The sequence below is a fragment of the Arachis hypogaea genome, chromosome 7 (genome assembly GCF_003086295.3).
Source record: "Arachis hypogaea cultivar Tifrunner chromosome 7, arahy.Tifrunner.gnm2.J5K5, whole genome shotgun sequence".
NCBI lineage: Eukaryota > Viridiplantae > Streptophyta > Magnoliopsida > Fabales > Fabaceae > Arachis > Arachis hypogaea.
The window spans coordinates 81,234,639-81,259,844 of NC_092042.1; the positions used below are offsets into that span (position 1 = coordinate 81,234,639).

At 33.4% G+C, this 25,206-nt stretch overlaps 7 protein-coding genes across 10 annotated transcripts; 1 reads left to right on the forward strand and 6 right to left on the reverse strand.

Moving 5' to 3' along the window:
* Positions 1 to 209: 209 nt before the first annotated feature.
* On the reverse strand, positions 210 to 3,948 carry LOC112703749 (pentatricopeptide repeat-containing protein At1g80150, mitochondrial). Of its 2 annotated transcripts, none has more exons than XM_025755332.3 (2): positions 1,958 to 3,948; positions 210 to 773 (listed from the first exon to the last, which is right to left on the reverse strand). In XM_025755332.3, exon 1 carries the CDS (start codon positions 3,392 to 3,394, stop codon positions 2,192 to 2,194), a length of 1,203 nt encoding a protein of 400 aa, XP_025611117.1. In that variant the 5' UTR covers positions 3,395 to 3,948; the 3' UTR covers positions 210 to 773; positions 1,958 to 2,191. The 2 variants fall into 2 exon arrangements, with proteins under 2 accessions (XP_025611117.1, XP_025611115.1); XM_025755330.3 differs by having other exon boundaries at positions 210 to 1,060.
* Positions 3,949 to 4,877: 929 nt separating this feature from the next.
* Positions 4,878 to 6,835, reverse strand: LOC112704168 (uncharacterized). Of its 2 annotated transcripts, XM_025755693.3 has the most exons (8): positions 6,569 to 6,835; positions 6,388 to 6,500; positions 6,253 to 6,324; positions 6,141 to 6,176; positions 6,016 to 6,061; positions 5,838 to 5,925; positions 5,284 to 5,341; positions 4,878 to 5,204 (listed from the first exon to the last, which is right to left on the reverse strand). In XM_025755693.3, the coding sequence occupies exons 1-8, from the start codon at positions 6,609 to 6,611 to the stop codon at positions 5,163 to 5,165; spliced, it is 498 nt and encodes a 165-aa protein (XP_025611478.1). In that variant the 5' UTR covers positions 6,612 to 6,835; the 3' UTR covers positions 4,878 to 5,162. The 2 variants fall into 2 exon arrangements, with proteins under 2 accessions (XP_025611478.1, XP_025611479.1); XM_025755694.3 differs by lacking the exon at positions 6,253 to 6,324 and having other exon boundaries at positions 6,569 to 6,730.
* Positions 6,836 to 7,403: 568 nt separating this feature from the next.
* Positions 7,404 to 9,080, forward strand: LOC112703752 (DCC family protein At1g52590, chloroplastic). Its single transcript, XM_025755335.3, has 6 exons — positions 7,404 to 7,644; positions 7,841 to 8,067; positions 8,158 to 8,215; positions 8,324 to 8,431; positions 8,595 to 8,687; positions 8,773 to 9,080. The coding sequence occupies exons 1-6, from the start codon at positions 7,610 to 7,612 to the stop codon at positions 8,852 to 8,854; spliced, it is 603 nt and encodes a 200-aa protein (XP_025611120.1). The 5' UTR covers positions 7,404 to 7,609; the 3' UTR covers positions 8,855 to 9,080.
* Positions 9,081 to 9,140: 60 nt separating this feature from the next.
* On the reverse strand, positions 9,141 to 11,160 carry LOC112703751 (RHOMBOID-like protein 5). The gene is made up of 4 exons (XM_025755334.3): positions 10,812 to 11,160; positions 10,569 to 10,732; positions 9,814 to 10,249; positions 9,141 to 9,723 (listed from the first exon to the last, which is right to left on the reverse strand). Exons 1-4 carry the CDS (start codon positions 11,063 to 11,065, stop codon positions 9,648 to 9,650), a joined length of 930 nt encoding a protein of 309 aa, XP_025611119.1. The 5' UTR covers positions 11,066 to 11,160; the 3' UTR covers positions 9,141 to 9,647.
* A 215-nt stretch (positions 11,161 to 11,375) lies between these two features.
* On the reverse strand, positions 11,376 to 14,871 carry LOC112703750 (probable polygalacturonase At3g15720). The gene is made up of 9 exons (XM_025755333.2): positions 14,747 to 14,871; positions 14,525 to 14,644; positions 14,323 to 14,460; positions 13,537 to 13,707; positions 13,309 to 13,332; positions 12,689 to 12,978; positions 12,104 to 12,212; positions 11,911 to 12,027; positions 11,376 to 11,835 (listed from the first exon to the last, which is right to left on the reverse strand). The coding sequence occupies exons 1-9, from the start codon at positions 14,768 to 14,770 to the stop codon at positions 11,605 to 11,607; spliced, it is 1,224 nt and encodes a 407-aa protein (XP_025611118.1). The 5' UTR covers positions 14,771 to 14,871; the 3' UTR covers positions 11,376 to 11,604.
* Positions 14,872 to 19,336: 4,465 nt separating this feature from the next.
* On the reverse strand, positions 19,337 to 22,003 carry LOC112703757 (embryo-specific protein ATS3B). Of its 2 annotated transcripts, XR_003811256.2 has the most exons (4): positions 21,039 to 22,003; positions 20,862 to 20,966; positions 19,853 to 20,778; positions 19,337 to 19,780 (listed from the first exon to the last, which is right to left on the reverse strand). XR_003811256.2 is itself a non-coding variant. In XM_025755339.3 (3 exons), exons 1-3 carry the CDS (start codon positions 21,174 to 21,176, stop codon positions 20,506 to 20,508), a joined length of 516 nt encoding a protein of 171 aa, XP_025611124.1. In that variant the 5' UTR covers positions 21,177 to 22,003; the 3' UTR covers positions 19,337 to 20,505. The 2 variants fall into 2 exon arrangements, 1 of the variants encoding a protein (XP_025611124.1); XM_025755339.3 differs by having other exon boundaries at positions 19,337 to 20,778.
* Positions 22,004 to 22,142: 139 nt separating this feature from the next.
* LOC112703758 (uncharacterized) lies at positions 22,143 to 25,206 on the reverse strand. The gene is made up of 5 exons (XM_025755340.3): positions 24,985 to 25,206; positions 24,554 to 24,667; positions 23,934 to 24,013; positions 23,144 to 23,268; positions 22,143 to 22,684 (listed from the first exon to the last, which is right to left on the reverse strand). The coding sequence occupies exons 1-5, from the start codon at positions 25,035 to 25,037 to the stop codon at positions 22,613 to 22,615; spliced, it is 444 nt and encodes a 147-aa protein (XP_025611125.1). The 5' UTR covers positions 25,038 to 25,206; the 3' UTR covers positions 22,143 to 22,612.

Consider the following 25,206-nt stretch of genomic DNA (forward strand, 5'->3'; position numbering starts at 1 on the left):
TTAGCTCTTCGCACATCACACGAGTCTTATTCTAGTTGAGTCTTATTCTAGTTGAATAAATCATTCATGATCTGCGATTTATATAGAAGAAATGTATCCAATCTCTCCGAATCTTGTATTTGCATAAATTTAAATCCCAATTGTTTTGAATATGTGATTTACCCAAATCAACCAAATGAAACTCATCTATTTGATGGCCTCATTTAAGATTTCAAAAAAGCCCTCCTCAAGTTCCATTGCGTATAGTAGCCACTCCTACATACAAAATTTGCTAGAATTTTAGAATTTCGTCTCAATTATAGATACATCTGGTGCTCTGTGATTTCAATGCTTTGTTTATATGATTTACAATAGAAATATTGGATCCTTTGGTGGTATTGACCTATGTAAATAACTCTGTCTCTATCATAGGGTGAAAGGTTTTGTTGTAATTGTCGTACTTGCATGCAATATATGAATGTCCTCTGTTCATGATCTAAGCCGAGGAACTTCCAACCGTCCAACAGCACTGTCAGCAAATCAATAACTGCAGTTGTTTCTCCGCTCGCCCTGTTTTATTATTCCTATTGATGGTCAAGTTGTTACACACTAGATGTCTAATGTCCATGGGTAATCACAAAACTGATACCATTGATTTTGTAATTTCTTGCTGTAATGCTCTCTCCATTCTCCATCGTTGCAGCCACTGGCTGATGCAAATTGTACTATAATTCACTTCAACCAAAACTTGAGTCCTAAATGAGAATGCCAAAGCTTCAAACCAGGTGAACATTCTGCAATTATATCAGCACAAAAGCTTTAAGCGCTTATTAAAACAGGTGAAGAATTAATCCAAAGCACATCAGACCAACGAAGATAAGATCAAGTTTCAAAAGCGAAACCCTCTCTATAAACTACTTGGTCCTTCCACAAGAAGCATCAACCCCGCGTAATGCAGAGTGAACAGAAGCCATCCAATGAATGTTCCATAGCTTTTTGCTGAATTTCCTATATTGTGACCTTGCAATATATGTTACATCGTCAACCTCCGTTAAGTTTGACCCATCCTATAGATGGTCGGCTGCAGTTTTAAAAAACAATCACATGAAATTGAGCATGGATTACATGACAAGTGCAGATAGTGAAACATGTCAGATCAAGAGGCATATCAAACCTTAGGCTAAGTAGAATAAAAATTGGAGGATATCCCCTTTGAATATTCAAAATATCAATAAAACCTTCATGTCATTATTAGAAACCACGTAAATTGTACTAGGCTGCTAAGGCAAATTGCAATTTCAATAACTAATCTCAGATATCCATTCCACTTTCTATTTGATATGATCTCCTTGGAAAGCATAAATGGCTGGAGCATTTGGTGTTCTCATTCACAAAATTCAATGCTGTTCATGCAGATGACAGTGATGTTTTAAGAAGGAAGGAGCAGTTAAGACAAAAAAAAAAGTCTACCTACTGCATGTCACCATAATAATCAAATATACAAGAGAATGTTAAAGTAGCTGGCATGTTGATTTCAAGAATATTATTACCACGTTTTACATCTGATCATTGATATAAAAAATGAATATTGTGATATCCACCACAATTCTGAAAACATTACATTAGTATTTTAATAACTAAATTTACATCCATGCAATAACATACATTCATGCAGGCACAATTGTGCAGAAGTTATACCCAAAATACAAAATAAGTTATTCTTCAGAATAAACATGGGACATAAATCCACTCCAGATTTCAGGCAATGCAAGTGGAAATTCACTTAATTGGTTAATGTTAATACTCATAAATAGCTCTAAGATCATCCAAGACTTGTCAGCAACGTAAGTAATCACAAATATGGTGTATGTGTGTGAGAGATAGAGCCAATGATGCTTGTATTATACAGGGGAAACTGGTAGAAACACAGCAGAACTCATAAAAAAATTGGGAGAGCAAAGGGTGCTATAGAACTTACACAAGAGTTTTTATTGTATTTGCCTCCTGAAATTTCATCCCGATGAAACTTCATTAAGGACGGTACACAAAACTGAGTGGGAATAACTATATTTGACTTCTTGTTAGATGCAACACCATCAAATTCCAGGCTTGTTAATTTTTCAACATGTATAAATGAATGGAATACAAAGAATATGAGATGCTTTCAGGTTTTTGTTTCTAACCGATTTCCTGTTCAGCTATTCCACTTAATTCAACTATTCAATATGGACCACATGGCAGTCAAGTGATCAGAAGAGAAAGGAGGTTTCCTCCTCTTAACCAACATAAGGATAGTCCTTGCTCTATTGATCTGCCCAATTCCTTTGAGGCTTTTGAGCAGCATACATATTGTATCCACATTTGGAAACCAATTCTTCTGCATACTATCTCTGCACATAGTGTAAGCTAGATTGAAGTCCCCACTCTTACACAAATAATGAATCATGGTCTGGTAGATCTTACTGTTAGGCTTATGCCCCTCCCCCAATAAGGCATCGAAAACCTTCTTCGCCATGTCAATAAAACCAGCTCGGCAAAACCCTTTAATCACCAAATTATAGGTGGCCTCATCAGGCGCAATCCCCACTCGCCGCATCAAACCCATGGTAGCATTAGCATCCCAAGCCCTTCTCATACAAACCAAAAACTGAATCCGGACATTAAAGGTGGCCAAACTCGGCATCAACCCTTTCAACAACATACGGTTCCACAAACCAGTCCCAATCTCCCACCTTTTATTCCTGTAAAATGCGGACAAAAGAGTAGTATAGGTCACCACATCAGGGTTAACACCCTGATTTTCCACCTCTAGCATAAACAAATAAGCTTTTTGCAACTGGCCCATGTCACAAAATGCCTTAATCGCAATATTAACAGAATAAATATCTAATTGAATGCCAAAACTTTGAGGAGCAGTTCCTAAGAAGTCAACAAAATTATCGTAGTTTTTGGTGCTAGACAATACCAAAAGCGTGGCGTTAAAGGACTTGACGGTTCTACAGCACCCAAAAAGGTGCATACGATAGAAAGTGTCAACGGCGTGTTGGGTCATACCGGCCTTGCCGTAGAGCTTGATGATGCGAACGACGAAACCCTCGCGGCGGCCCTGGGGGAGGTGGAGCTGGTGGTCAAGGAGGCGCTCGATGTAGTCGAAGCGGCGCGCGCCAGCTAAGCGCGAAACGGTGTCGTCGAAGGCGAAGCGATTCTCAACGAGGATAGGGTTGGTAGCATTGGCGTTGAAGAGGTGGAAGAGCTTGTCGGGATTACGCTCCGATTTGAGGCGGTCGAGGGCGGGGGCCAGCAAGGGTTTTGATGGAGAGGTTTTGGCGTTTGATTCAGAAGCAGCTGCGGCTGCGGTGGCGACTGCGGCAGGGGAGAAATTGCAGAGTCTGCGCGTGGGTCGCAGGGAGAGCATGATAAGGGAGGATCATGCCCCTTGCCGTTTTGCAGAAAGATCGCACTAACCAAGAACCTCCATTTTAGTACTTCTTGTAATCTCAGAGACACTCAGGTAACAAATCGAAGAATAGGGTTTGAACTCACAACTTGCAAACAAAAGGGCGCCGCCAAATCCAAATGCTCAAGCTCATGGGCTTCCGCCACCACTACCCACCCTTCTCTCACTCTCCGCTGCCGTTATTTTCTCAATATAAATTCTCGTTTATACTATTCTCTATTTCACTCTCAACTCTCAACTCTCAACAATCCATCAAATCTCTTTTCTCTTAAAAATAACTTCACTTGAATCACAACCTACTAATTATATATTGAATCTCTCATTTTAGGTTCAACTTTCTTACTTGTTATTGTTAGCACAATTTGTTAAAGGAGTATACATTTTTTTTTGTTTTTTTTTTTGTTTTTTTCGGAAATAAGCTGTTACTTTAAATTATATATATATTTAAAAAAAAAAAAGCAAAGAAGTTAACAAATAAAAAACTCAAATTTAAAGGGTATCAGTACAACTCTATTTAGCATCCCCTTTGGCAATATATTTATGGACTAAGGGGCAATGAATCTATGGAAAGAGAGACTATACACGTGTCCTGATTTTGGACCTCATTCTACATCTAACAAAGCATTAATCATCAATAATAACAAAACTTTAGTAATGTTTATATATCAAAATTGGATTTAGTTGAAGCTTAGGTATGGGTTAAAAGAATGAAAAAAAAAATAGTTCTTTGCTCTTAATATATGCAAAAGTAAAAAAAAAAAAAAAAATCAATCTTACACTTTTTTTTTAATTTACAAAGCATCAATATATTAGCTATAAGGGAAAGGGGGTTGCTGCTCCAATTGCTTGGCAGAGCATCAGCGCTCTTCATCTTTGCTATAGGGTGTGCAAGCAAATTCCCCTCTCTTGGAACCCATACGAAGGGTTTGTTTGGAGGAGTTTTTAAGAAAAAGTCTTTTTTTAAATTATCTTTTTTTTAAAAGATCTTATAGAGAAATAAAAATAATTTTATATTTAGATATCTCATGTAAAAAAGATTTTTTATTTATCAATTATGTTTGGGTATAACAATATAAAAGTTCTTTTTTGTTTATTTATTACATAAAAAACATCTTTTTTTAAGAAAAAATATCTTTAAAAAAAGATGTAAATTACACTTTCTCAAAAAAGATTTTTTTTATTTTACTAGTGCTTTTATTTTTACTATTAGAAATTTGCTAAACACATTAAAAAATAATAAAAGATCTTTTTTCATTAAAAAAAAATTTTGAACAAAATAATGACGCTCAAACATGTACGAACAGAGTCAACTTCCCATAGCTTTGGACCTGCTTTAATAACCTGCTTTAATATGCATCACACAGAATCCTCATAGCAAACTTAATGCTATCTCGCAAACAACTTCCATATGCTAAGAAAGACCACCTAATAACACCAGAAATTAACATAAAAAGCATAAACCTTTTTTTATTGTATGAAAAAGAATGAAAAAGTAATAGTTCTTTCGAAGCTCTTAATATATGAAAAAAAAAAATTCAATCTTACACTTTTTTATTAAAATTTACAAAGCATCAATATATTAGCTAATATTTGTGTATAAATTAAAGGACAATTAGTATCCTGTAGCATCAGGGCATTGGGATGAAGCAACGTGTAATGAACAAGTGGACAAGTAGGAACAGCTATAAGGAGGTTTGGTTTTTATTTTGATTTTGATTTGCTGTCTTCAAATGGTGATGAGCAACCCCAATGCACCAATGAGGACATACTGCAATGAAGAAAGAAATAGCTTTAGCACAGAAAATCACTATGGGGTTCACCAAAAACAAAAAGTTGCATAGACACACCTTAATGATAGGCTTTTCCGTCAAGATAATTGTGACCCAACCAGCATAAGGTAAGGACCTGCATTAACAAAATATATCATAAGTTATGAAGCACAGACACTTCATTGAGTTGTCGTGTCCGCTTGTCGGACACATTTTGAACATAATACTCATCGACATTCGTTCGATACGTGTGTCTGTCGTGTCCAACAGTGTCTTAATAGAAAATAAAAAATTTTTTTTCGGATACACTTGGATACACCTAAATACTATTACGTGTCAGTGTGTCTAATTTTATTCTTAACATGTATTTTTAAAATGAGTTTAGAAATAATATATATTATTATTTATTAAAACAAAAAATATTTTAAAAACTTTTATATAGTTAAAAAAAATATTAAAAATAATTAAAAAATTATTTTGTATTTTAAATACATACCATGTCCCTGTATCTTATAAGATTTTAAAATTCGTGTGTCTGCGTATCCCGTGTCGTGTCGTGTCCCGTGTCCGTATATCATAGATCATAAGCAATGATGATATGAATCAAATATGATAACATGAGCTATACATACCCAATAGCTCTTCCCATAATGTGGTGCCTTTGTAGCCAAAGCTGACCTTGAGCATACAATACCCTGTCATCATCATTGTTGCTATCTCCTGCCCAACACAACACAGCACGCAAACACATGAAATATGTAAAGGGAAACTAATTTGCTTGGTGAGAATATGCCAAGTTTTAACAAGTACCTTTGGTGAGAATATCGACCTCCCCAGTATCTTGTCTTTCATGTACCTTCAAAGTTCAAAATGATCAGGCCAATGAGATGGGTTACTAATGAACTAATTATAAGCAGAGCAGAGTGTTGTGTTACCTGAATTACGCGATGAACAATGGGGATGTCACGCCCCTGATAACCAAAAGGAAAATAATAAGCGAATAAGCAAATTAAAGGCATAGAAAAGTGATGAATGGAGTGAAGTTACATCAACATTAAAGACAAGAATGTCGCCTGCGCGAATTGGATCTTTGCTCATATACAAGAATAGGATGTCCCCCTGCATACGTAATAATAAGCTAAGTCAATGAATCAATTTTTAAGGAAGAGATAGATTACTTACCCGCTTAAACGCTGGTTCCATGCTTCCAGAGAGAACCACCACCACAGGAGATTCAGTGCCACTCATACACACCAATGCTTTCCATATTATCAGTGCAGACCCAACAATCATGCCTGAAAAAGTGTGTGTAATTGTATTGTATGTACTCTAAAAAAACAAGACTTAGAGTAGAGGAACAAACCGAGTGTAATAGCTTTCATGAGCTGCTGGCGAATCCACGTCATTCCTTCTTTCTCTTCTTTCTGATGACTCACACTCTTCAATTCAATTCAACCGTGTTATGATCTTCAAAGAACTTTACCCTCTTTTTATTTGAAGTATTCATTCTTTGGCACAACATAACACAAGGTTGACGCAGTATATTTGCACCTATCCAATTACAATGTGACAACACATTCGAATTCAGTCACACCTCTTCCAACTCATACGTTACATTCTTGGCTGGCTCAAAACAAATATTTCTGGATAATATAGTATATATATTTATATTATATGTGAGTGGACTACTTCCAAAATCTAGAAAACATTGACTACAACTTTTCCGTCATTCTTTTTAGTGGAAACAAATGAAGGAGCTCATTGTTTATGGTACAGTGTAAAATTAAAAGGAGCCGTAAAAAAAAAAGAATGCTCCGGATTAGCAATTTTATTATTTTGTAATTATTAATTGGTCATTAATAATATTTTTAATAGTGTGAAGTTATATCTAATAATGAAAAATTTATCACTTTCTTTTTGATAATTAAGTGCTGACCAAAAAATATAAAAATTACTGATTTTTAGACTTTTCCAAAAAAAAAATTGAGGAGCAGTTTGGTGCTAAAACAGAAACATGCTAAATTGATGATTTTAATCCAACATTCCAACCTTAATATCCCACAAGAGTTCCCTTTTGTTTTATCTCCCAAGCAGTTCTGGTATTTTACTGATCCATGTGGATCCATGCTATAAGGCCACGTCACTCCCAATACAAAACTTTCTTTTAACCACAAACTCCATATAATTCTAGCCATGATTTGGCATCTTAATATTGATTTGGGCAGAATTTATGATGATAATAATAATCTCTTAATAGTTCATACAAAATCTATATAATGACTGACAAAAACTGAAATCACATTAACTTTATGGTGTTAATTAGTATGACCTTATTGTTAGGCTAATTGTGGGGTGTTCGATCACCGAAAAGATTTTGGGGAGAAATCAAGTTAGAGAACATAAAATGAGAAGATACCACATCCAACTCAAAGCGTTAAGGTGTTAAGTTGATGAGTCTCTCATCTTATAAACTCCTCAGTCTTTCTTATTTTCTTTTATTTGATGTGGGACTAATTTCAATACTCCTCACACTTGTAACACTATCACTTATGCCTTAGATGAATTAGCTCTTATCCTCACGAATTCTGCTGAATTTCTTGTGGGGGTTATTGAAGTTTCAGTTTTTATTTCACAGCTTGCAGGCAATTCAGTGTTTCAACTTCCAAATATCAATGGCTCTTCAGCTTCATGTTCCTGTTTCTGCTGGGCTCTTGAAGTCAAGGTCAAGGGTATGCTCACTGCCACAGCGAAAAGTGAGTACCTTTGCTACTCTTTCGCAACCCCGAAGCGATTCAGTGAACTGGGTTGAAGCTACAAACACTTTCTTCCTCCAAGACAAACGACCCATCATGTTGTTTGACGGTAATCTACCCTCAAACCTCAATTAACATCCCTTCATGTTTCAGTAATCAAGGTGTTTGATAAAAGTCTTTCCTTGTAATTGTCGCACAGGTGTCTGCAACTTGTGTAATGGTGGTGTCAAGTTCGTTCGTGATAACGATCGAAATAAGTAAGCCATCTTGTTTTCTTTTCGTGTAAAATGTATAGCCTTTTCTTTTATGATTTCACAGAACAATTTAGTCTCTTGTAGTCTTACATATTGTTCACTTTTGAACAGAACAATCAGATATGAAGCTCTTCAAAGTGAAGCTGGTAAAATGTTACTTAAGAGATCAGGAAGGGCTCCTGATGACATCTCAAGTGTTGTTCTTGTTGAAAAAGACAGGTACTATTCAATTTTAGACCAGTCTATGTAATTTGGTTGGATTTCCATTGTCTTTCTAACCGAATGTGTTCTTATATATAGTCCTTGTGAGGAAAGAGGAAATTGCTAAAAAGATAAATAAATAGTTGAACTCTTGTGACTTTTTGGTTGATTATTATTCTAGATCATACATCAAGTCAGAAGCTGTATTGAAGATAATGGAGTACATAGACTTGCCCTTTCCTCAGCTTGCTGCACTTCTTAAATTAGTGCCTCTGTGAGTACCATTTTCCCCTTCACTTTGCTTTTTTTTAGCTGAATGGGAATAGGGTCATGACATATCCCATGGATGGCTTCTGCAGGTTTGTGAGGGATTTTGTTTATGACAATGTTGCAGACAATCGTTACAATGTTTTTGGTCGTTCAGAATCATGCGAAATATAGCACTGTCTTGCATTAATATATACTGGCAATAATATGCGATGTTTAGAAAAATAGAGTTCTTTGTTGTTAATATCATTATAGTACTATAGTAGTAGAATATTCTCAATTGAAGCACCAAAGTTTCCTCAAATCTTTCAGTTTAATTTTTCTGTATACTGCATAGCAGGAAGTTTTACCTATTGATTTATATAATATAGATGGAAAGAAGAAAATCAATTCATAACAATACTATTGTTGCAATTTCAAGTTCAGTCTTGTTCTGAATAATAAGGAAGGATTGTAAAAGTAAAAACTAACAAGTGTCAAATATATTATGTGCTGTAAATATATGTAAAGTAACGACATAAAAATGTATTCCAATAAGTTTCTGTGTTCTGGTTTAACAAATAACTTAAACCGAAACCTCAACTATTGTTCCTACTAGATCACAAACTGGTCAATCTCCATGAAGTAGAAGCAAAGAACATTGTGAATAAATGATAACTAATGCACTTGAATATTATTTTACATCCCATAAATGAGGTCAACATTATATTCAATAAGTTTCTCAAGCCTTGTATGTGGGAAGCCAAAGGCATACACTGATTTGATACACGTGTAGCTAGCAAGCATGTCAAATAATTTCATGCATGCTGCAGTTTGGCTGCTATTTCTTCTGGATTGAGCACGAATAATATAATCATGCCCTGCAATGAAGAAAGAGTTGCAGACTAGGACATATATAGAGAGAGAGAGAGAGAAAGAGAGAGAGATACACGTGGAAGAAGTGGCTTTGGCGTGTGGAATGAGGCATTCATCTTGGTGACTTTTTTAGGAAAGAAAAATCCTCTGGCTTTCCTATGTACAATCTAGCTAGGCAATAAGCATATCTGGCAATATGAGATATCATCCATTAATTGAATTACATGAGTTTTAGATGAATTAATTAAGAAAAAAAGAAAGGGATTTCATTTACTGACCCGATGAGTAGGATGATGACAGAAGACACCATGAAAAAGTACTGATAGCATTTGTACTTAGCTTTGTGTTTGATATTACAGCCTGCAGGCACATACTTGCGGCTAACATATCCATATTGAGGTCGCATCAAGAGAACAAAACCCAGGAAAAAGCCCGCCAGAAATCCTCCTATATGAGCTGAATTGTCCACGTGGGGAAGAAATCCAACGGCCAAATTTAGGCCAATGATGATCAATAAACTTATAAGAGCTGCACACTTGTTTGCATAGATTGTCCAGTTTGTTAGAAGCTCGGAAAGCATGGCTCCCAGAAGACCGAAAAGCGCACCGGAGGCGCCAACCGATATGGTCTTGGACGTTGCCGTGTTTTTCAAATGTATGAGAGACAACAAACCTCCACCAAAACCAGAAAGCAGGTACAAGGCTCCGATTCTCACTGCCACAAATGGTGATGATGACAATGATTTCATGATTGTATGAAAAAGAAAATGAAGAAATTAAATGCTTACTGTTAGAATATAAAAGAAAATCAACTTATTATCTTTAAGAAAGATATCATGACTCTGATACCATGTTAGTTAGAAAGGATAAGAGAGAGTAATAGAGAAACTGTTTATGTGTATTCAAGTTGTCTATTTAAATTGTCTAGAATGATATAATATAGAAGGGTATTTAGAAGGGCTATAATCTCCTATAATAAATATTCACATATACTAAATAATTCTAATTGATCCTAATTATATTCTAACACTTACAGAATCCGAATTCCTCCTCGAGGCGAATGCCTATGAAGAGAAGGCTGAACATATTGGCGACAACATGGACAACTCCGGCGTGAAGAAACATGCAGGTGAAGAAACGCCATGCTTGGTGTTTCTCCAAGACTCCATCCTCTTCAAGAGCGCCTAATATCCGCAGGCTGCATGCATGCATGTCAAAGAACAATAAACGAATGATTTGGATGAAGAAGAAAAGAAAAGAAAAGAAAAGAAGCGTACGTGCGGGTAGAAGGGCCGAGGAGAGGGTTTTCCCGGAAAGGTTGGAAGGAGAATCTGCCCAAATGTTTTGAGAAGAGACATGAGTCTTTGTTCAAGTAATCAGGGCAATCATTGAGGTACATGGTGTAGACGAACATGCCTATGTTGCTAACGAATATTACTGGGACAAGCCATGACATCCATTGCTCTCCCGGCGGTGGATGCCAATGTTGGGCCGCCTCTATGTCCGGCGAGTGCGGCGCCTTCTTCCCCATTATTATGCCTCACAATTCACAATAACAACCTATCCCTCATTACTAATTAATTATTAAGGGAATGGATGGCGCCTTTTGTCTACCTGTTAATTTAGGTAACTCAACTTCCCTTCTTCATTTTCTTACATTATCTTTTATATTCATCTAAATATATCCTTATGTTTCTATTTCTTGCAACAATGTCAAGCTAGGATATTATTTTATGGAAAAGTCTAGGGGCCAGCAATTTTATTGCATTTTGGCCAGCATGTAATCAGCAGGAAAATGTGAGCCATCGGATGAAATCTTACACCAATCTCACACCATCAAATTATCATCGATGGCTAGTTGATGGCCACCAATCACAAATATTGCTGGCCCCTAGCATTGCTCTTATTTTATTTTCTCCAAACACATGAATTATTTTTACAAATAAGAATGGTACAACATACACAAATCTAAGAAACTATATATAATTATCTCAATATTCTATGCAACAATTTAAGATTATTTAACAATTGATGAGATCTGTTTTATTCTGAATGGAGGAAGGTGACTTGTCACTTGAGCAAGCATTTAACGGAAGGTTTGGTGTGGGAGGCAGTTCCATGGGCGTTGTGGCAAAAGGAATACACTTTCCTCCCTGGAACCGCATGCTGTATATACACACGATCAAGCACAATATTGTAGCATCCCACGTTTTGGTCGCAACTCAAATTGATCGCTTCATCCATCAATGATGTTCCAATAATTCCTTTGTATGTTACATCGCTCACTCTAATCGCTTGAGTCTATAATTCAACAAAAAATAATTATTTCTTTTTATTGAAATAGAATCATTAGTATTAATAGTGTATGTTAATTACCTTGTTTTGGCAGTCCACCCTATTAGGGCAATAAAATTGGTCAATAATAATGGGGCTATTGGCACGAACAAACTTAATCTTCTCAAATGTGATATTCCTGGCATATCCAGCTCCACCCTATTAGATATAATAATGTATTATTACTACATGTGCATGACCCAATTTGCCTGATTAATTACATATATATACATACCTGCCAAGTCTTGATCCTTACTCCAGTCATTGTTTCAGTCAAAGTACAATTATACACATGCACGTCCTCTACAATGTCGGTTTCACCTCTTGTTCCCAGTGATCCAATGCTGCAGCACCCAAAATTAAATACAATGTTTTCATAATTGACCATTAATTAAACAATTCCGCTATGTTACTAACAATATTCTTCCAACTTCTATCAATTTTTATTTATAATGGCGTTTAATGGAAGTGTCTTTGTGAATGTGTCTAATAAAAATATTTTTTTATGACTGTGTTTAATAGAAGTATCTTTATAGATATATTTTCTGAATGTATCTTTTTATATGAAAATGTTTGGTAACCAAAAAAACTCAGCCAAAAATAGTTATAACTTGTCTTATTTAGTATTTATTAATTATCGTGACAATTAATGAATGTTAAATAAGACAAATTCTGACTATTTTTTTTGTCTACCTAATATTATATGTTTAAAATATAATAATTAATTATTGTTGATAATAAGTTGGTAGATAATATGTTAGTACCCTATATTTTTTTTAATTAAATTAAGCAAAGGATCGGGTCGGGTCGGAGTAGGAACCTGATACCATGGCCTGGACCGCATGTTATAGCAAATATTTTGATGTGTGAGGATCCAGCACTAATAGCAACACAGTCATCTCCAGTTGCAATGTAAGAATTAAGGACTTTAATGTTGGTAGAACCAGAAATATCAATGCCATCGGTGTTGGGGCTTGTTCCCGGAGCAATGAGTCGCAGGTTAGAGAGAGTGCCTCCGTTGCAGCTTGTTAGAGTTATATGGCTTCTTGCCGGGTTAAGACTAGTCAATCCTTTCCATTGAAACCGGTTGCATCTATTCAGTGTTATTGCCTGTTGAGAACAGGGTCCAAAAACAAGTTTCAATCTATTTATCTTTTGGTGGAAACTCGCGTGCAGTGATCTATATGCGATAGTTCTCAACTAGTAACTTCACATGAAGATAACTCCACGTAAATTTTTTTTTGTAAAAATTCACCTGAAGTCGACTTCGTGTAAAGTTGATACCTAAGAGCCATTAGATAAAAATTTAGTCAAATCAGTCAAATCATCTAACGATTCTCAGGTATCAACTTTACGTGAAGTTAACTGCACCAGAGTTTTTACCATTTTTTTATTTATTTTGTAATAACAAATAATTCCACAGATAGATAGTATGCTTACTGTTGGTGGACGACATTTTGTCCCCTGCAAAAAGTTGTCATAAATAAAGAGCTCATGAAAATTTGAAAATGTATAAATAAAAAAAAGAAAAAATAGGTGATTAATTGAATATTGTAATATAATTTGACATGTATAACTAAATTTTGGTATAATAATTTTTTATTATTATTGCACAGTGAGTTTTTACCATGAAAAAAAAAAAAACAGAGAAATTTATAGACTGCTTACAGGTGCTGGATTTCCCAAGCAAGGCTGTTGCCACCAGATAGAACCTCGACCATCAATTGTCCCTTTTCCACTGATAATTAGACCATCCACTGAATTAAACCCAAGCCACGTGTTTATGTGGGACCCAGCATATTCCGATTTTGTTTTAGGTGCAACTATGTTCCCTAACACCTGATCACCATAATGATAAATACAAGTTCTCATCAGATCAACAGTAGGGGAATTCCAATCAAAATGGAACTAAATATTAGAAGTTAGGCTCTCAAACGGACTATTCAGGCCCATTTAGGTCCGGTTTGTTAAGTCTGTGGGTTAAATAAATTGGTTCATTTAAATTTATTTTATTTGTGGGCTAAAATTTTTCAGTTCAGATTATTTGTGGTCAGTCCGATGGGTTAAATAAGTCAATTTATTTATCATTTAATTTTATTTTTTAAAAAATATTTTGACAAAAAATATTATTTTTATGTCAAAATCCTTTAAAAATAATATTTTTTAATTAATAAGTCAGATTTTCGAGTCGGATCGAAAGAAATATCAGTTAAAAATACTTTTTATTGAAAAAAAATGCAAAAAAATAAACGGGTCACCCGTTTAGCTCGCGGGCTAACCCGTCTAACCCGTCATTTTTTTCGGGTTAACCGAGCTTAACCCAACCCGTTTAACCCGAAATTTAAAGGAATTTAATTTTAGAGACAAAATCTGCCTATTTAAATGAATAAACGAGAATAAACGGGCTGACCTGATGGGTTTAGCCCATTTTGAGTATTAAAAGGAAGTATGGACCTGAATATAGGTATACTTAGATTTGCATGGACCGTTGAAGGAAAGAGGCTTTAGCATGAAGGTCTTCCCTGCTGGTATTATAAGCTTAGATATATCTCCCTTGCTCGAGCACACTGCTTTCCACGCCTTCTCAAACGCCTATGTATATATCTTTATTAATATTTGAGATAAGAAATGTAATTCAAATAAAGTTATTAGTTACCGGTGAATCGTTGGTTTGTCCATTTCCAACTGCTCCATATTGTAACACATTGAAACTTGGTGTCACGCTCAATCCTGTTGTAGCCACACTCAGAATTACTATAACATCCAACAATAACTCCTGGATCAAATAATATGTTAGTTGAATCAAGCTAAGTAAGACTACATATATATCATGAAAATGTAGAACTTGATAACTAATTAAGATCGATCTCATACTCACCATTGTAATTGTCTTGGGCCACATGATGACACCTTCAACAGTCTTGTGTGTTATATGTATAAACCCCCTAATATCCTCTCCTATATATAAGGAAGGGAACCATGCAGCTGCATTGTATTTGGACGCTGATTTTAGACGTTAATTTAATTTAGCTTTCTCTTTATTGATAAAATAAACACTACTTACGTTCCAAGATTATTATTGCCAATATACGTACGTACAAGATTCTTGTTTAACTCTGTTAATGTTCTTTGGGTGTATTAATAATTGAGATATGGGAAAGTATGAAGAACCAATGGAATATTTGTATAATGTGTACAATAGAGGTTTATGGAGTATTAAAAATATAACCATTAGTGTTATCTTTTTCCGTCAGTTGAAATTTTTGGGATAAGTGGTATCATAACATGGTATTAAAGTTCTAGATTCGAAAAGTCAAGAGTTCGATCCTTAGTGAACCCCAAAATCAATTTAAGCTTGGGAAGTCCTAGTACTCGAATGGTTATTCTAAATAGTATGGGAGATGTTCATTTTATAACTCAATAGTACACATTCTAGCGGGACTCGACATGGGAAAGTATATATATTATTATATATGAAGTAGGGTTGTGGAAAATTAAACTGTACACAAGCTAGTTGGAAAAACACATGGCTTTATGGAAATTAAGACATTATTTCCACAGTAAGCACATGAAGCAAATTACATCCCTACGTCTTCTTCGGAACTTCTACACAATTAGCTTCTTCATTTGCACTCAATACCCATGTAAGTAAACTTCAGTAAGTACAACATAAAAAGGATTGATATTGATCTAAGGATCAAAAGAAATCGTCTACTTTGATTTCAAAGCACGTTTAGTTATCTTCCATTGGAAATAAAATTAACTACTTGTAAAATTTATTACCGGAAAAAAAATTTGCCTCCACGTAGGTTCCAATAATTGTCCTTGATTTCTTGCGTAGCAAGGTTAATTGCTTTCTTGAGTATTATTTTTTTTAATTCTCCTTAATAATTATTAATAAAACAAAAAAATGAAGAATTTTTATTATATGGTGTTGTTGTGTATTATAAGAGAATAATGTTATCTATTTATACTAATTATTAAACTAATTTTAAATTTTAAGATTAGATAAAATAACCAAAATCTTTTAAATGATTCTGTTAGAGAAAGATAAATATAACTAAATTAGAAAAAAATAAATATAATAAATTTTATTTCTAGAAAAAAGATAAGATAATAAATAAAAATAAAATAAGAATTTAATACTTGTATCATCTTAGCATATGGCTATGCCCTTCGGTATACATTATTTTAAGATAAGTTTTATTTTAGCGTCAAATATGTTGATGTAGTGCATTTTAGCGACATTTTTATACTTTTTTTTTACATTTTTTAAAAAAATATATTGTATAATCTATCATACATAAATTAATATTTAATAATTAATTATATTAAAATTTGTCAATAATTTTAATATTTTATTTTATATTTTTTTAAAAAATATCATGATTTTTTTTATATTTTCATGAATTAATAATTTTAATATTTTATTTTATATCCTTTTAAAAATTATTATGATTTTTTTATATTTTTGTAAATATTATATATAGTATTTATTTTACTAATAAATGTAAGTTTTAGAATAAGTAATTAAGTATGTTGACGTAGCGTGTGCTAGTGTTAATCTACATGTTAATGATATTTTTAGAAAATATTATGCATTAAATAATTAGATTTATTAACATTTATTGATTAATTATTGTGAAATTTGTCGATCATCATCATTTGCATTCTGGGAAAAAATATATTGATGTGGCGCATTCTGATGATAGTTTAAGTATATTTTTTTTCTTAATTATTTTTTAAAAAAGTATTATGTTGTAGTCAATTATACACAAATTAATATTTAATAATTATTTATATTAAAATTTGTTAATAATTCTAATATTCTATTTCATATCTTTTTAGTAATTATTATGATTCTTTCTTATATATTCTAGTGATTCAATCACCAATAATCAATAATTCAAATTCTTCAACAGATTATATTTTGATTTCAAGCATAATTAGGGTAGTACATTCTGGTGTCAGTTTAAATACCTCTTTTTATTTTTAATTAATTTTTAAAAAAATATTACGTAATCAATCATATACAAATTAACATTTAATAATCAATTATATATGTTGAGATTTGTTAATAATTCTAAATATCATATCTTTTAGTAATTATCATGATTATTTTTTATATTTTTGTAAATTAATAATTTAATATTTTATGTTATATCCTTTTAAAAATTATCACAATTTTTTCTTACATTTTTGTTATATATATTATTTTGTTTTACTATTTATAAACGTAAATTTTAGAGTTAAATATATTAATGACGTAATTTTAAAATTAAGTATGCTGATAATGTGGTGCGTTCTAATTCCAATCTATATGTTGATATTATTTTTAGAAAATGTTAGTATTAAATCATTAGATTTATTAATATTTAGTAATTAATATAAGTATTTTGTGAGATTTTTTATTAAATATAAGTACTTTATGCTTTTTTTATTTTATAAATGTATTAACATACGACAACTGTTTTTTAATTAAATATAAATACGTTATGAATTTCTTTATTTTTTAGATTATTTGGTATTAGTGTAAATAATAGAAATATATAAACTTGTTTTATATAAGATAAATATATTCATAAATAGTTTATTTTAAAAGTATATTTTAAATATAAGTATAAAAAAGTAGATATTTTTTACACATTGCACGTATCGATACACTAATTTATAAATATAGAGAAAAGGAATCTGTTTACACCAAAGATTTATATATTGGTGAATAAATTATCATGCGTGATAAATTTCATCAATCCAACCGTTAATTAATGTTATAAAGTTTTAAGGGCAAAGTTTAGTTGAGACAATTGGATTATGACCATTTTCAAATTTTTTATAAAAAAATTAGTAATATTTTTAAAAAAAATAAAAGTTCAGTTGACTTAAATACTTTATTATAACTTAAAGCACTCAAATTCACTAGCAGCTTCTTTATTTGTATTTTGCAATTTTTTATTCAACTCTATTCAACAAACAGCTCTCTTGATTGATAGATTAATTTGTTTGATATTAACTCTTTTAGTGTCTATAACTACTACATCATTTTTATCAATGAAAATAATAAAAAAAAATTGAAAAAAATTGCTAAAAAATTTAGTTCTAATTCAATTATTGAAGATTTCAAATTATTAAAGATTCGAAGAGTACTATTATAAACTATTTTATATTTTTTATTTGTAAAATTATTTATTTATTATCTTATTAGTAACAAACTTAAAAATAATTATATTATAAATTTTATTTTAATATAAATATTATTATTAAATTTTAATGTTAAATCTTTTACTCCTCCAAAATTTTATTTCAAACTCCATCACTAGTCAATTTTATTAAATTTCAGAAAGTCCAAACATCATAGATATATAATATAAGATAAAACACATACATAAATTAAACACATAATAATAATATTATATAAAAGTCTCAAACTAAATAACCTCATGTATATGTTTTTGTTTATAATTCTATATAAATTGAATTCATTAAATTTAAATTAATCATTATAATACTAAATCGAATCAATATAATTCAAATTAATAGTGCACTACTACAACAAATCAGATAACTTCGATTTATCTTTTCATGCGTTTGGAATATAATCTAATAGTTATATTGAGTTATATTTGTGAAATAACCATATTAAATATACTTATAAGAATCAATTATTTATATAAAATATATTTAAAATATAAATTATATATTAAAAATAAATTATATTTTAATACGCAAATACGTAATAATTTATTTGGTGGATTATTTTTGTATATATATACGCAAAAATAAAGTACTATAATGGCATATCAAATTAATTCAAAAGTTTATAAAATTTCGTGGCTTAAATAAATTTTGTTAGTTCTTACAATTTTGTTTTTGGTTTTAGTCTAATAAAATTCAACATATTTCCATTATTTTAGCTTTTGTATTAGTTTATCTACCAAACCTATATGTTTCGATGAATAATTCTTGTATTCTTATTTGTTTATTTTCATAGAAATCTATGTGTATGTTAACATAGACCTTGAATAATGTAGACACATGGATTGATATGCAAGAGTTACTCACGGAAATAGATTCTCTCCATTTTTTTTGTTACTGGAGAGAATAAAGTGTAATCTCTCACTCTTAATTCTACAAGTGGGACCAAAAATAAATGAGAAAGAAAATGCAATAAAGGATGAGATCTTTTACTGGATACCATCCAGCTTTTTCTTTTTCTTACGGGAGAGGATCCACTCCCATTACCCACTAAGTTGGTTAACTCTATTAGTCATTGTATTGGTATCCTGTCTTTTAAAAACTCAGGTGTAATCGATTTCACGTAAAGTTGACACTTGAGAGTCGTTAGAAGATTTGACTAATTTGACTAAATTTTTATCTAACGACTCTCAAATATCAATTTCGCGTGAATTCGACTTCATTGAATTTTCACCATCTTTTATTTATGGAACAAAGGTGAAAATGCAGTGCATGAGCAAAATGGATTTATCGTCATATAAATGACAAAAAGTCAAAAAGTGAGAAGGTTATTCTGTTAGTAATTATTATTATAAGGACTACACTTGTTAATTTGAGCCCAAACACCGCGTGGAATGAAGTTGTGAAAGTGAAAGGTCATGGGAAGCGCTCTGTATCCGGATACGGTGAGTGTTTCTGGAATCCAGCCATCAACTCCATCTCTGTACAGTTCTACGTAGCACACCTGCTTGATACATGGCCCCCCGTACAAGTCTACTCTGTCCTTTCTACACCTACTGAACCTCCCTGACGATGGATCCTCCAGTCTTGCAACGTATACTCCATTCCCATCAGCGTCGCGTAATCTAATGCTGATTGAATCCCTCGTATACGTCGGCGAATCGCAGCTTGTGCTGATGGTCAGTGAGTAAATGCACCCACCACCACCACGCCTATTCTGCACCATTCATATATATACATTACAAAGTAATCAACAAAGCAGTTCAATTCATCTATATATTAAAATTACCGGCTGCGGCTGCGGCTGCGGCTGCGGCTGCGTTCGGGTTCTGTTTCTGTGGTGCTTCAAGAGTGATGCATTTACTCTACCTGCTGGCTTTGCTTCCGACAAGGCACCAATGATGCAAAATGTGATTACTATTGAGCTTACTGATGCTTTCATCTTTTTGTTCATCACTTTTTCTAACTACTTAACTTTTATTGATTACTCAAGGACTATACCATTTAATTTACTCACAACTACTTTCTTAGTTACTTCTATATAAAGGACTAAGAAACCTCAACAATTTATTATATATTTTCTGTGCCCGTTTCCTTTCATCAAAGGCCGACCGCTCAAGTAAACAAATCATATATGAATTAACATATGCAAATGTTTTCATCAAAATATTCTCTATGCTATTCTAAAAGTTGAACTAACCTTTCAGTATTTGCTATAAGGCAAGAATCGAAACCAATATTTATTTATTTTTATTTTAATGTGAAAGACACGTTAATAATTCTGACAGGGGTTCGGGAATATGTATAAAATAAAAATAAACTAGTCTCATACAGAAAATCCAACATTAGGCCCATTACAGAAGAAACCCATAGAAAAGGGTTAACAGTAGGCCCACTAGATTCCTAATTTATTAGATGTTGTTGGGCTAGAAGGAAGGCCCACTAGGCGGAAGCAGTGGAGGCGGAATAACGATAACAGTAGTCAAAGCCATACCAAACGCCGTAAGGAATGAAAGCGTTGTAGTAGAAGGTAACGGGGCTGGAGTAGTAGCCAGATACGGTGACGTACTCGGGCATCCACCCATCGTATCCGGTTCTGTACAGATACAGATAGCAGATTTGGTAGGTACAGGGTCCGTAAATCTGAAACGTATCCGTAGAGCAGCGCTCGAATGTTCTAGAATCATAAGGATCCCCAAGTCTTGGAACATAAACCTGATAGCAATCGATTCCAAATAGGAAATATATATAAACCTAGCGATGAATGGAAGCAAAAGGAATAGTATAATATAGTGTACCTGATAACCATAGGTGTCGCCAAATGCGAGACTGATTTGATCTCTCGTATAGGAGGGAGAGCTGCAGCTTGTTTTAATGGTTACTGTATAAGTACAGCTACTACCCTGCAACTTACAAGTTACAACCCTACATATTTATCATCATTCATATAGGAAGAGAATATTCTTATTTCTTACAAGTTGCTGCTGGAGGGTTTGGTTGGGCTTGAAAGATTCGTTAGCTTGAGGCAGCTGAGTGTGAGTCTGATCATCAGTGGAGAAGGAAGCAACCACGCAGAATATGAGGATTATTGAAGTCACAGTCTTCGTCTTCATGGTTTTGTGTTGTATTCTGCTAACTGGTAATGAAACGATCTAAAACCAGTGGACTAGACTCTAGAGGCACACAGCCTTGGTTTTCGGATGCCCACGTCTCGCAACAAAGGACAAGGGGGTAGGTGTACTCATCTCCTTAAATACATTTATTTATTTCCCTTAGCATCAAAAGATCCCTTATGCTAATCCTTCTAAAATGATTCAGATTTTAAAATTAACATTTGAGAAAGAGAGATCGATTACTAACTGTGACGGAGTGACGGTTTATAGTTATTTACGTATTTTTGTTTGATATTTATTTTTCATCATAGTATTATATAATATATCCTATACTGACATAAATAATAAAATTAAATTTGAATGGCAGAAAAAAAATATATATTCTTCTCTTGTTATATTTGTATCTTTCATTATAGTGAGCATCATGATGTTTGATAGAATAATTCTCCTGTCCCTGTTGGTTAACTTCCTTTTGTCTTCGTTTTTATCTTCTAGCATATGAACCCTTGGATGCTTTCTACCTATTTGATCATGAGAAAATTTCACCGTTTTCATTTTTCAACGCATGTTTTTTGCAAATTAATCATTAAGCCGATAAATTTTTCGAAACGAAATTATAAACCTAAATTAAGTAAATTTTACAAATTAAAAACAGTATAAAATTGCTTGATGGGAAAGTGAACTTTTATCTGTATAAAGCATTATTTTATTTTGTCTCGCAAAACTCGTGTTATGATTTTTAGTCCAATCCTCGCAAACGACAAATTTGAGCCAGTCAATGTCAAAAAGTTTAACCTATTTAAATGCAAAATTTGAAGCTGCATCCTTTCCAAAAGTTAAACCATTTCAGATTTCTCACTTGGATCCTACAGTACTTTCCAATGTTCTTCCGGCGAATCGTGCCTCTCAACTCCATAGTTCTCAAGCATAAATACAAGTCGTACAAAAGAATAAGATGAGATCAAATTGCGGAACAACGCTTTTTGCAGTAAGCTATAGTCTGGGGATAAAAACCGTCGTCCAAAGAATAAAAATAATCGTACACATGTGACATCTAACAAAGAGAACTTGCATGAGCAAACGAGAGACAACCAAAGGGGTGTTTTTTTTTTTTGTGTTTGGGAGAAAAAGAAAGAAAAAAAAAAGAAAAGAGGGGGGGGGGGGGAGGAAAGCAAATTGCGCAAGGTACAATAAAATCAAGCATATATAGATGTCGATACAAATATTGGCTCAGCAGAATCCTCAATGACATTAGCAGCAGTACTAGAGACTCAAAGTAAGAAAGCTCATACCGAGAGGATTGCCTCAATGATAGCATAGCTGTTGCAGAACTCATATATCCTACAGAAACTTCAGCGCCTTCCCATTCCAACTAAGAAGATGCTAAACACAACTCAGATTGATGATTGCGTTATAATTGGCCATTAACTTCTCATTCAGAACTCTGTCGGAGGCTTCAACCTTATCAATCTTTTGATTCTATCTTTCTCTGTATTTTCCAAATATCCCTTCAAAACATACACAGGCCAAGTGTCAAGCAAAGCATCAAGAAGAATTGCTACTTATAACAACGAAACACAGACGTTGTATAAAGGTACTGTTTGGATCAGTAATGAGTGACCCCAGATAACAAAAGGCATCACAATATATGGGGAGAGCTGAATCACTTTTGAGTGGTATTGCAAAGTTTCTTCCTTCGACAGTTCATATGAAATCTTATATGCATATAACATGGAACAATATTTCACGAGAATAAATGAAAATAATGTCAGATTAGATGGGCCTCATCCAAAACGGATGACCTCAATAATGATATTCATTTGCACTAGCTAGATATATATCAGGATGCATAACGCTTGATGAGTTGATGTCATCAATTGAAATGTCTCACGTCAAGCAGAGTGAGTAACCTGAGAAATTCAAAACAATCAAGCTCTTATATTAAGTAGTACAGCATGTGTCCTCACCTTCCATACAATTTCATCCAAGCACAAGCATATCCTTCCATACTTATCAAGGAAAAGGCGCTCAGTTGGGGGCTTCCCACATACATCCTTCACAGCTGAGGTTATGACAAAGATTACCTCTGACACTGAAAATTAAAAAAAAAAAACAAAAAACAAAAAACAAAATGCTAATAATGTACCTTTTGCAGACCCTAGAAAAATAACAACAATATGCTTGACATTGTTCAAATTGATGATGCCATGAAATATTTATAAACAAAATAACCTGCTTTTCTTAAATATTAATAAGATATTTTCCCTTTCTCGGTAGGTAGACAACAGTTTCCAATAAGTTGAGATTGTGAGTTCTATATCTCATCAGTTCGATTGATTTCGAATTTTCCTTGTTTTATTCTTCAAAAAGTCATGCTAGGAAAAGAAATATTAGTAAGAAAAGACCTAGTTCCAAAATATTTTTGTGTATTGGTTGCCGGTATCTATTACAAGACAGAAAAGGGGCAAGTCTCTCCCACCACTTTCTCCAAAAATCTCCTTAATCATCTCAAAAGAACAAAAGGTTATGAATCTAGGACCTCCAAGCCAGTGCTTCAATTTCAAAACATGTGAGCATATCTGGTTCCAAGCATCAACAAATGAGATGACTTCTTTCTAAGGTTTAATTATTACCATTACCAAATATGAAACATTGGGAAACATTCATATTGATATTAGAATCAACAACTGACATGATAGTTTTGTGTACTTTATTTTACCATCATCAAGCATAAAATACAGTTAACTGGATACATACAAGCAAGTTCATCATACTCGTCCTTGCCCACAACATATATGCTGACATCCCCTAGAACTGTGTACACAATATAAACTGACCTGAAAAGAATAAAATACGTAAGCCAAAATACCATATCAATGTCACATAATAATGAGTCATGATTTTTCTAAAATACAGGAACTTGAATGAACAATAGTATGCACTATGCAGTGAAGCAAAAGAGACTAGATGGGAAAATATTAATAGTAAGCAATATTGTTCAGTTTGTTTATTCTCTTCCACCAAACAAACACAAAAAACTAAACAAATGGAAAACTGAGTATAGTCCATCACTCTCACTCACTCACTCACTCACTCACTCTCTCTCTCTCTCTCTCTCTCTCTCTCTCTCTCTCTGTTTTTCAATAATAATAATTCAGGAAACAAGTTTGAAGAGCTCATTTGTCTTGCCTACTACTACTTCATTTCAAGTAACCACAATGGAATCCTCCTCCCTAACGGGTTCAGAATCAAATAAATCTGTAAAATAGACGAACCAATTCATGTTGGCGCACGCACAGACAAACATCCATACATACATAAATGACATGACATTGAATCTTCAAGGAATGAGAAGCATTAGAGAAGAAGAGACTAACTTGTGGCAAGCAACGAGGAGCTCTTCATTTTTGGCACCCTTGAGATTGTCAGCTCCTAATTTAACCAAGAAGGAACGCCAGTGTAGCCGCTCCTCTGCAGGAACACCATGAAAACTGAAACCATAAAGCCACTGAACTTAGATCCTTACATAATCATAAAGCTGAAACCATGACCATTTTGCTGTTCCTTTGATTTTCTGAGCAATTATGATTACGAACTGAAAGCTCCTCTCTATGAGGAGGAGGAAAATCGGGATTTCAAATTGCTTCAGAGATCAACAACAACAAATCAGCTACTTCTATCTTTCATTAACTACATAGGGATCTAACAGCAATATGAGAATTACATTACGAAGCATAGAAAGGAAACGAATCAAAATTGGGATAAATGATATAGATAACAGCAGGAAAAGAGAGAGATCTAAACACACCGTTCGATGAGGATATTTCCCTCAACGTTCGCAAACAGCACCGCCAGTATCATACTCTCAGCTTCTCTTTCTTCCTCTTTCGCCTGCGAACCTACGAGCTCCGATCGATGAAACGGGATCGCAGAGATCTTCTCTTGTTCTCCTACGCTTGGCGCTGCTTACAATTACTTAAATGCCCCCTTATTTTTACTTTTATTCCTTTAGACTTATAATTTTTAGTGC